Source organism: Ctenopharyngodon idella, chromosome 7 (assembly GCF_019924925.1).
Source record: "Ctenopharyngodon idella isolate HZGC_01 chromosome 7, HZGC01, whole genome shotgun sequence".
Lineage (NCBI taxonomy): Eukaryota > Metazoa > Chordata > Actinopteri > Cypriniformes > Xenocyprididae > Ctenopharyngodon > Ctenopharyngodon idella.
Window position 1 is genome coordinate 45,850,887 of NC_067226.1, and position 12,217 is coordinate 45,863,103.

The window sequence follows — 12,217 nt, forward strand, 5'->3', positions numbered from 1 at the left end:
GTGTGCTGAATTTCCAGCCAACATGATTGACAGGCTCATCAAATGCAGTCACTCAGAGTAAAGTAATGAGGGCGAGAGCTATTTCTGAGCCCTTTACTCCCAGAATTCATTTCAATAAGGCTGACCTATTTTCCACAGTTTCTTCCTTTTAAATTGCGCCTATGAAAACACATATGATGAAATCAAGCACAGAAAGAACACCTCAACCAGACAGCCTGGTTCTGCATCAGTACTGAGTCAAGTGCATTATTATTTTGTCTAGTATAGGAAATAAAAAGCGAATGAATTGTTTGGACTTGACATGCATGGCTAATATAAACAGTATGGGTGCGCCACGCTACAATGCATTTCGCAGGCATCATTTTGTCAAACAAATTGGAAAATCCTCTTCAGGCGCCTCGGACGGAACGGCGAGTGGGTGTCGCACGTGGCAAGAGCTGCTCTCAAATCCAGCCTCAATGGTAAAATATCTGGGCATTCACAATGAGCTGTGGCTTATTCAGCACTCACAGGAGCCACGGTTAAAGCTTTAGCCGTGTGGAGAGAAACTGTCTTGCAACTGCCACTGCTCTGACTGGACTAATCTTTTCACTTTCAGGCTTTTATTACAACACGATTTGATCTGCACTGCTGGGAAATGAATCAATCGGACAGAATATACACTGTATTTGAACTCTTTATTTGCTCTTTTTATGTGCTGAGCATTTACGATTGCTTCCGCTTCGCTGGACTTAATACAAATACTCACCACTCCGTATGCGATGGTGTCTGTGTACATTCTCATCTCAGGGTAAATGTTCACTAGATACCAGCGGAAGGTTTTGCACTGCAGTTTTTTCCTCAGTGCTTTCCTTTCCTTGATGTCACCGATGTCTATCCCTGAGTCCTGATGACAAACAAACACAAAAAGGTAGAGTTGAACTGGGTTCGGTTTCATTAGCTAGTCCCCTAGCTCGCGAATCCTACTATGTGGTACATTTTTATCATCCCATTCATATACAGTGTTATGCGAAAGTTTGGGAACCCCTTGCAGAATCTGTGAAAATGTGAAAAATTTTAACAAAATAAGAGAGATTGTACAAAATGCATGATATTTTTTATTTAGTACTGTCCTGAGTAAGATATTTTACATAAAAGATATTTACATATAGTCCACAAGACAAAAAAATAGCTGAATTTATTAAAATGGCCCCGTTCAAAAGTTTGGGAACCCTTGATTCTTAACACTGTGTATGGTTACCTGGATGATCTACGACTGTTTTTTTGTTTTGTGATGGTTGTTCATGAGTCCCTTGTTTGTCCTGAGCAGTTAAACTGAGCTCTGTTCTTCAGAAAAAATCTCCAGGTCCTGCAGATTATTCAGTTTTCAAGGATTTTTTGCATATTTGAACCCTTTCCAGCAGTGACTGAATGATTTTGAGATCCATCTTTTCACACTGAGGACAACCGAGGGACTCAAAAACAACTAATAAAAAAGGTTCAAACATTCACTGATGCTCCAGAAGGAAACGCGGTGGATTAAGAGCCGGGGGGTGAAAACTTTTGAACAGGATGCAGATGTCCAAATTTTACTTTTTTTGTTGAAATATCATTTTTTCATTGAGTATTGCCCTTCGGAAGCAACAGAAGATACTTACATGTTTCCCTGAAGACAAATTAAGTACAATATACCTTGAACTTCAAATTCAAAAAGTTTTCACCCCCCGGCTCTCAATGCACCGCGTTTCCTTCTGGAGCCTCAGTGAATGTTTGAACCTTTTGTAATAGTTGTGTTTGAGTCCCTCAGTTGTCCCCAGTGTGAAAAGATGGATCTCAAAATCATTCAGTCACTGCTGGAAAGGGTTCAAATATGCAAAAAATCCTTGAAAACTGAATAATCTGCAGGACCTGGAGGATTTTTCTGAAGAACAGAGCTCAGTTTAACTGCTCAGAACAAACAACGGACTCATGAACAACCATCACACAACAAACAAACAGTCGTAGATCGTCCAGGTAACCACACACAGTATTAAGAAGTTCCCTAATATAAAATATCTTACTCAGGACAGTACTAAATAAAAAATAACATGCATTTTGTATGATTTCTCTTATTTTGTTAAAATTATTCACATTTTCACAGATTCTGCAAGGGGTTCCCAAACTTTCGCATAACACTGTATGCATTCATTTCTACAAACTGATTGGAACCATCAGAGCTGATTGGAGGTGATTGCTGCACAGACACAGTAAATAATGGCGAAAGACTCTTTTTATGGTTTTAATTTATAAATCAAACCCAAGAAAAAACATTTGTTCACTTTGTAAGGTAAAATTTAACTGAAATGTCATCAATCATATTTGAACACTAGTGAGGACTAATGCACAGTGGCAAAAACAACTTTAAACATGTATTGTAAGATTAAGACCCTATCAAACACCAGGCGCAATGCAACGTCAGGCATGACACAAGTGTTTTTTGCTAGTTTCAGCCTGACACAGTTATCATTTTCACGTCCAGCACCACGTTGTTTAAATAGCAAATGCACTTGTGCCCATCTGTTCGCCCATGGGCGTGCTGGTCTGAAAACGAGGAGTGTTCAGGTGCATTGTTGGCGTGTTGCTATTTTAAGGCAAAAGAAAACGACTGCGTCATTGACCAATAAAAACCTGGTCTAAAGTCAATGGCGCAGTATTTTTTTAATTATTTTTTGTTATTTAAAGGGTGCATTAGTAATATACGCCTATAGGCAGGTGCACAATACGCATACACTCTGCTTGTTACACATACAGAGACACGCAGCAGCAAACAAACATGCCAAATATTAAAAATAAAAGGATTACAGTGTGAAAGATTATTGTGTACATAAAGATAAAAATGCCTACATGTCATAATGGAGAGTCATTGCATGTATCAGAATTACCTGTTTGCAGTAATGACGAATGAAATTGGCTAATTATTTGACCAATCGTGGCAATATACATGTATTTAAATTGACTCGTCAGGTTGAGGATGTCTATATTCCGCCATGTAAATAGCAATCCGCTCTGGTGTGAGTGCACTTGGCTTTTAAAGAGAATGGGAGATGAGACTCTGATTGGTTTATTGCATGTTACGCCCAAAACACACCCATGACTCATTAAAATATTAGGTACAATCCTTTTAGACCATGCATCTGGCGCACCGGTCCATTTTTTTCTGTCGTTAAACTACCAAAAGTGGATTCGGGTTTGCCGTGCACCTGCACCTGCGCCATGTGCTTCAGACCATGTGCTTAGATCATTAAAATATTGTTCAAATGTATTTCCCAACCAGAATGATGCAGAATTATGGAATCTGTTGTTTCTGTGTGGCTGAAATTCATGCTGAGCATCATTTTAGTGTTGAAATACTATTATAGTTTCTAGTAATAGTTTGAATTCGTTTTTGTTTTTATAGTTTTGATTTTCAAGTTTTAGTAATTTTGTTGTGCTGTCATTTTTATTCATTTTTTTATATGTCTATATAGTTAACTATAATAACCCTGATCCAAACTGCCAAATCTAATAATAACACATTAACAAATTCAGTTAAAAGAAAACTAAATAATAGGCCCTTTGAACTGAATGTGTTAGGGGCCGTTCACACAGGACATGTTTTTCCATTCCACTGCGTTACTTTTCCATTGTTTTTCAATGTAAACACGCACTGGATGGGGCGCTCAAGTTAAAACATGTTAAACTTTTTAAAAACACATCTCTAGACCTTGTGCTTTTTTTCATCCCACTGACCTGCGCCTCGCATTTTTAACAGCAAAAACACGTTCTGTGTGAAACGGTCCTTAAAGTGTCAGTAAAAACTGAAGTAGTTAGTTGTCTTTTATCATAATTAAGGGAATGTAGGGATAATTTAAAATAATTTCATTACTTTTGGTTTGAGCAGATGTTGCCAATTTGTCCTGTCCCTGGAACTTTGTTCTTTTCTGAAGTCAAGATGTTTCAAAACAAAACGCTTTAATTGGTAATCAATTTATAGATTATTCCAGTGGCATCTTTTGTCATTTAAGTAAAGCCAGTTTTTTAAAGGGATAGTCCACTCAAAAATGAAGCACAACATATTTTGAAGAATGTTTGTGAAAGTTTTGGTTTCCATTGACTTCTATGGACCAAAAAAAAAAAAAAAAAAAAGCAATGGGAACCGAAACTGTTTGGTTATCAACATTCTTCAATAAATATTATTTTGTGTTCAGTTAAAGACAGAAATGCATACAGGTTTGGAATGACATGAGGGTAAGCAAATGATGACAGAATTTTCATTTTTAGGTGGACTGTCCCTTTAATGACAATACTCTGCAGGAAGTTACATCAGATTTGGCTGAAAGTGGCTGAAAATAATATAGAAATTCTCCCTTAAATTACAACATACACTCTCAAAAGAAAAGGTTAGAATCTTAAAAGGTTCTGTCAAGTGCTTTATATATAGAACCTTTTAGGGGTTCCCATCATGGGATCATTTTATGGATTTAGTTTTAATAAATTCATTTTGTTTTATGAATTAAACAGCTTGTAAACATACTTTAATCACTTGAAAAAAATTGAAATAACTGGTTAAATATGAAAGTATTATTCATCATTTCAGACATTTCTCCTTATATAGAGCCTTCTTGGCATAAAATTGAGTCCTAGGTTTGTACATAGAACCTTTTTTTTTTCTGAGATTGTAGGTATATTCATTTTTTTCAGAGTTCAAAAGGCACTGCATAACATGAATTACATGATTATATCCATAATATAGCACAAGTGCTCTACTGTTTAACATTGAAGGAGATTATTGGACTGGAGATATAGAATCAGGTTGATTTGCCATATATTATTGCAGTGATTTATGAAAATGTAGCACTGGACTCCATATACCACTGGAACTGAAATAGAAATGAACATCTCAGTTCATGTTGCTCAGCACTCTAGAGTCATGTCTTTGTTCCAGTCACTTCCCATTCTCCTTTTCCTCCTCTCAACATTCAGCTTGGGTCTGGGAATCTGCTGCAATCTCACGACGCCTTCCGCTTTCACCAGATCTTAATTGCTGTCTAGCTGATAAATGCACGAGCAGGGCCAAAGCTCCCTAAATAAATGGAGCACTGTAACATATGGTTGGAAGCAGAGCTGAGGGCTGGAGAACTATAAATGAGGTAATGGTTGTTTAATAGACAATAACAACTGTATTTCTCTATGCATTCTAATCACTTTTCTACAGGCTTTATAATTAGATCTACTTTGCATTTATTCAAGATATGTATAACTGTATTGTACTGGCGTCATTTTTATTTCCAACAACGGAAACGGAGTGTTTATGGGCCACTCCTGTTCTGTGGCACATTTTTAACTCTGTGGGCCCTATTTTAACGATCTAAGCACATGGTCTGAAGTGCATGGCGCAGGTGCACTTTGGGCATGTCCAAATCCTCTTTTGCTAGTTTAACGACGGGGGGAAAAAAATGATTGGCGCACCAGGTGCATGGTCCAGAAGGGTTGTACCTAGTCTCTTAATGAGTCATGGGTGTGTTTTGGTTGTAACGTTCAATAAACCAATCAGAGTGTCATCTCCCATTCCCTTTAAAAGCCAGATGCACTTGCACCATGGCGGATTCGCTATATACATGGCGGAAATTGCAAGTGGAAAGACTGAACGCTTCTCCAGAGAGGAATCCTTTTATTTTTAATATTTAAAAATGTTTGTGTGCTGCTGCACGTCCCTGTGTGTAGAGTGTATGCATGTTGTGCACCCGCCTATTGGTGCATATTACAAACGCGCCTTTTATATAACCAACAAAAAAAAAAAAGGTCTGAAAACGAGGTGTGTTCAGGTGCATTGTTGGCATGTTGCTACTTTGAGGCAACTGAAAACGACTGCGCCATTGACCAACAAAAACCTGGTCTAAAGTCAGTGGCGCAGTAAATTTCAGTTGCCTCAAAATAGCAACATGCCAACAATGCACCTGAATACACCTCGTTTTCAGACCAAGTGGGCGAACAAATGTGTGCAAGTGCATTTGCTGTTTAAACAACGTGGCGCTGGACGTGAAAATGAAAACTGCGTCGGGCCGAAACGCCTGGAGTCGCATTGCGCCGGGTGTATGATAGGGCCCTGTAACTTGGAAAAAAAAAAAAAAAAATGTGTAATATAAGTAGTATATAATTAGATATACCGTTTATAAAACGGTGTATCAGACTTTCAGAAAAATGTTCTGGTCAAGCTCAGTGTTACACTGGATCTTGGTTTGAGTTTTTGTTTGAGTTGTGTTCTTGTTTGGTTTTGCAAACCAAACTGTTTCCAGTTCAGTTTCCTGTGTTAGTGGACACCATTTTCACCTAAAAACCAAAATCTTTTCATTCATTTAGACTGTTCATTTATACTACAACAGCGTTTTTTTTTTTTTTTTTTTTTTTTTTTTTTTTTTTTTACAAATATGAATCTTTAATTGATAAGGATAATCTTACACTCTAAACATGCTGGGTTAAAAACAACAAAAGTTGGGTTGAAAATGGACAAACCCAGAGATTGGGTTGTTTTAACCCAGTGATTGGGTTTGCCCAACGTGCTGGGCAGTTTTATTTAACCCAACTATTGTTTAAAAATTACTGTATGGCTGGCTTAAAATGAACCCAAAATAGGATGGAAATTAAAATTCAACAAAAATAAGCAAAAGGATTTATTAGAGATTTATTAATAAGCAATTAAACATATTAATAAATGATAATTTCCAACATACTTTGGGTTCATTTTAAGCAAGCAATAAAGTAATCTTTAAGCAAAAGTTAAGTTAAATAAAACTACCCAGCAGGTTGGGCAAACATTTAACCCAACCACTGGGTTAAAACAACCCATTCACTGGGTTTGTCCATTTTCAATCCAACTTGGGTTGTTTTTAGCCCAGTATTTTTTAGAGTGTATGAAATCAAGGAAATAAACTCCTGTCATCTGAAGATTGGACTACTGCAACAGCCTGTTGTCTGGCCTTCCAGCATGCAGTTACCCTACAATGATCCAGAATGCTGCAGCACACCTAGACTTCAATGAACACAAAAGGTCTCCCTACCCACCTCCTTTGTCTCGCTACACTGGCTGCCAGTATCTACCCACATCAGATTCAAGCCATATATAATCTGCACCCACCCACATACACCTCCTTTGCCACGTCTATGCTTCCTCTGAGACTGCTGGGGTCTGTGAGTGAGCGGTGCTTGTGCTACCATTACAATGAGGCACAAAATCAATTTCCAGAACATTCACATTCACAGTTCCTTGACGGTGGAATATATTAAGTGTGTTATATTTAAAAAAATAAATAAATAAATAAATAAAAAATATCCACAGCACTATCCATGAGCAACTGATTTAACTTTACTGACACATATTAATTACAATATAAGCAATACTCATTTGAGACTTCAATATAAAAACCCTACATCTTTTGTAAGTTTTGGAACTTGTATTGCAGCTTTTCTTGTGTTACTGTCTCGTTTGGGTGAATGTGTTTTCCTCATTTATAAGACGTGCTGGATAAAAGCAGAATTTCTATCGGTATGTAGCTGACATAGATCTCACCTCTTGTGGAATGTTCCAGGCCATATAGACGTGGCTTTTAAACTCATCCATCCACACTTCAGCCACTCTCAGAGCATTTCTGCGCACGTGGGCAGTAAGATCCTCCGTGTAGGGTTTGTGGGCGCGCTCGATATGGGCGATACGGGCACAGGGCAACACCTCAACACTTCCTCCACACTGCCACACCTACAAACACAAAAACACAAAGAGTCTAAATAAAAATACATTTTCATGCTGAGAAATAGAACAGGCACAATTCTTGGCAAAGTGCAGAAGCTTTGTATCTTGCGGAACACTTGTGTCTTTAAGAATAAAGCTCATTTGGATGTCTTAAGGACACCAAGACCCCCATGAGACCCTGAAAGGGAATGTAATTTATGGCAAGTGCAGTAAATAGGATACATTTAAAATACTGATTCATCTCAAGGGGAAATGATAGTGCATGTGTCCTTGCATGTGCACACTCACAAACCGAGTGAGGCCGCTATCTTCTATGGCTGTATCCTAACACAGATGGCAACTCATAAGTGACTGATTTGAAACACTCTACACAGACAGCAACTCTGTGCAGAATTCAAGTAGATCTCCACATGTGAAGCACATGGGAGACGTGAACCACAGTTACAACAGAGTTTAGAGTTGGCATGTTGCTAAGCTAACCATCAGCCTGTCAGAGCACACAAACAAATACTGCTTAAATAGTCAATTTGTATTAAGATTGAACAAATGTTTCAATATTTCTTAGTGCTGAATAAAAGAAGTGTGTACACTTTGGCATAGTTTAAAAAGAAAAAAAAAAAAAAAAACTGAATGTAAACTTTTCAGATACATACAGTAATTGCATGTTAATTGCAATCAGATGAAAATGTGGTATAGTTTGAATTCAATTATCTGAGCTTCTTTCTTGACCCACGTTTAAGAAAGACTTAAGTACATCTTTTTGTGTAATTTCATTACTTCTTAAATGGATAAAGTGTACTGCCAATCACTTATAGTAAAATAAAATATACTATAATGTAATTTCTATCAAAATTTTTGTCATGTATTTACATATATTTGTAATGAAGTTGCAATTTAGTACATTTAAAATAACTTTAACTATAATATCGAATGACACTCCAGTTAAAATTATAATCAGGTACTTTACATGTGCTTTAGTATGTTAGTTAATACATCAAAATAAGTGCACTTCTTTAAAGCATGACTAAAGATTATTAAAGGGGGCCTATAACACCCCTTTTACAAGATGTAATATAAGTTCTCGGGTGCGGGGTTTATGTAAATTTTAAGGTTAGTGATGTCACCATCATGGGAAAAAGCTTGTTGTAGTCCCTACCAGCCATTTTTTGTAGTCCTTAAACAGAGAATTCTTTAAAAAAAAAAATATCTCCCTTTGCATTGAACTATGAGCATCATAACTTGATGTTGTTTATGCTCAAACAGCAACATTACACACTAACTAAAGTTAAAAAAGGGAATGGCACCTCAATGGCAAAATGGTACCTCAATAGGCAGCCAGGTAAGTATTGAAATATAACTATACTGTATGTATTGATGAAAAGACCAGTGTGAATTACAGCCTGTGTTATTCACCAGCAAACTTATTTGAAAAGGTTGGTTGACCAATGAAGTCTTAATAATTTATTTAAAAAGCATGGCAGTATCCAAACCACAGACCAATGTCCAAACACAACAATACACTGGTGACAAGCTATGTTGTTTTCTATTTAAAAAATTAAAAAGCTGCATAGGGCAAAAAGCTCTTTCAGCAACAATAGAAAATGCACCCTAACTACTATCTATATGTAGACAAAATTTCCATCACTCTTTCAAGATTAGAACTGCATTTTGAAGTCATTGTTATGGTCAGCCAATTTTCAACAACCATAGTCTGAAGAAAAATATTACAATTTGAGAGGTCAGGACTTCACTTTGAAGCCAGAGGAAAGATATCACGATTGTGTTGAGTGTATTATGAGGCTGAGCAGGAGAAGCTATCAAGGACGCTCGATATACTCTTCAGTCCAGCAGGTACACTCTGCTCTCACTGTGGGGAGGAAGATGGAGCTGTCTTCATACCTCAAACCGTCTCCCTATCAATTTATTGCTCACTCTTAAAGGGGCGTTCACACTGACAGCGAATTGAAGTGACAAAGCCACATGAAGTCACTCATTTTCAATGAAAGTTGGCTGTTGGAGATTCAAAAAAGTTGAACAATTTGCACTACAGGTCAAAAGTTTGGAATAATTAAGATTTTTTAATGTTTTGAAATAAGTCTCTTATAGTCTCAACAAGGCTACATTTATTTGATCAAAAATACAATAAAAACTGTAATATTGTGAAATATTGTTACAATTCTGTTCTTTCTGGTTCTTGAATCTGATTGGCTGAGAGCTGTGCGATATTCCCCCAGTATCAGCACTGGAACTGTTTGTATCACTTCGCTTGCAGCGACTGTCATGGCAGTCAAGCAAATCCACCATATTTTTTAAAACTACTACTGTTGTTGTGTCACGAAATGTAGTTTTAAGAGTTTTTTAGGTGAGAATATAGTTATTTAGAGCTCAAATATGTGACTCATATATAACCATAGTGCCTATTTTACAATTTGTTTAGTTGCTTTCGCAGATGTGAGCTCCAGGCCGTCAGTGACCATCTAGCACTCATGTACCCGCAGAGAACAGCTTCATCTCGACCAGTCCTTCATTTGCTGCTGGCTCTTATGTAGATAGTGGTTAAATATGTGATATAATTCATTTAGGGTATATCAAATGGCCAATCTTTGCTCTTATTAATCTATTACTTGTTCCAGAGCAAAACGATTTAGGTTAGGGGAAAATTAATTTTCATAACTTTATATTTAGGCTGTATTTCACTTAAAGCTTGTATTAGAGGGCTGCTTTTGTATGTTTGAATTGTTTGTCTTTATGAGTGAGTCAGAACAAGGAAAAGGGAAATCCCTTTAACTTTTAAAAGGACAGCTCAAAGTAAACTAGTGAAACACCTGAAAACAGAGCTATTTGTTCTGTATTTGTTGTTACTGACTGAGAAACAACTACAGATAATTCAGTGACAGAGCGGTCCGAATGAATCCAAATCGTTTCAGATCGTTATGCGAGCGCGTTTGGCCAATTCACGGAAAAGAAAGAACCGAGACAAAAGCATGATTAATTCACGAATGATAGCTGGTTCAGTTGACAGAAATACGGAACACATATAATAACTGCTGAAATATTCGCACGGAAAACGTTTCTCAGGTCAGTCGGAAGAGCGTGCATGGTAACAGTGCCTATATAGACGTACAGCTGCAGGCGCCACTGTGGCCACATATTTAACCAAATTTAGCCGAACCACCAGGAAAAGAGGAGGAGGGAGACTGGGGTGCCATGGGCCGGATTTGGCCCGCGCCAGTTGACGAGCCCTGCATTAAACTGATCAAAAGTGACAGTAAAGGCATTTTTAATGTTACAAAAGATTTCAACTAATAATTCAACTAATGCTGTTCTTTTTAACATTATATTCATCACAGAATCCTGAGTTTCATAAAATTAATGTATAATGTTTTCCACAAAATAGTAAGCAGCAAAAACAGCTCTTTTAAATTGTAATTATATTTCACAATATTCAAATTTTTACTGTATATTTGTCTAAATAAATGCAGCATTGGTAAGCATAAGGGACTTCTTTCAAAAATATAGAAAAAAATGGTGATGATTCCAAAACATTTGACTGGTAGTGTATGCAAATGAGCAGTTGTGATAGTGGGAGTTGCTCGGATACAGCGATCGAGTGTGAACGCCTACTAGCAGCCAGCAGCACAGAAAATCTGTGACCTCCAGCCATTTAATCACTGTCAGTGTGAACACACAGTTAAGAGAACAGGAGATTCGGTCAAGCACACATGCCAATCACTCTTGTTTGTGAGAGGACCTGTGTGTATAGAGCTTTGGTAAGTGGCTCTATGAGGTGCTTGAATGGGTCAGTTCAAATCTAAAGCCACACCAGGCTACAGTTACAAGCAGAAACACAATTAGGCCTGGTTTTGAAGAAGGGGAGTCAATTATGGGTAGTCCTTCAATAAAATCAGCAGTTTCTATGACAATGGCACACCAATGACATGCAGACATGGAAACAGCACGCAGAACATAAAATCCACTCCCTTGGGGACGTCTGAAAGCAAAGGTCCAAGGACAACTGGCTTGGATGGTTTCCCAGATCAGAACGGTGCAATTAAAAGCACTTACTAGCATATACTTAAGCGGCAGTTGTTAAATTGAAAGAAAAGATTCTCGGCGTGGGTGGAATTGCTGTTGTCATGGTTTATTGTCGTTGTTGACCATAGCGTGCATTAGCAGTCGCACTGCCCTGATATTTACTCCTGTATAATTTACCCTTGTCAGACTCTATGTTTGACAGTCGCTGCTTTACTGTGAGTAACATGCGCACTGAACTGAGTAGTGGGTGGTTTAAAAATGTCTGTTTCTCAAGTATGTGCGTGTATATGTGTGAATGTGTGACCGCCTGCTTTTATTCCTCTTTTCTGCCTGCCAATCCTCCTACGGACACTCACGGTTCCCCGAAACTAGAGCATCCCTGCCGCTTTGTCAGTCCTAAACTTTGTCTCGCTGTTTTTTTTTAAACTCTAATGTGCT

The 12,217-nt window shown here is 37.6% G+C and overlaps 1 protein-coding gene across 1 annotated transcript in view; it reads right to left on the minus strand.

Moving 5' to 3' along the window:
* galnt18b (UDP-N-acetyl-alpha-D-galactosamine:polypeptide N-acetylgalactosaminyltransferase 18b) overlaps window positions 1-12,217 on the minus strand; it is a 122,930-nt gene that overhangs the window by 22,595 nt on the left and 88,118 nt on the right. Inside the window, exons 7-8 of the mRNA XM_051900638.1 lie at window positions 7,565-7,750; window positions 749-886 (exon numbers count right to left, since the gene is read on the minus strand). Of these exons, the coding sequence (XP_051756598.1) occupies window positions 749-886; window positions 7,565-7,750 (324 nt within the window). The remainder of the gene's footprint in view (window positions 1-748; window positions 887-7,564; window positions 7,751-12,217) is intronic.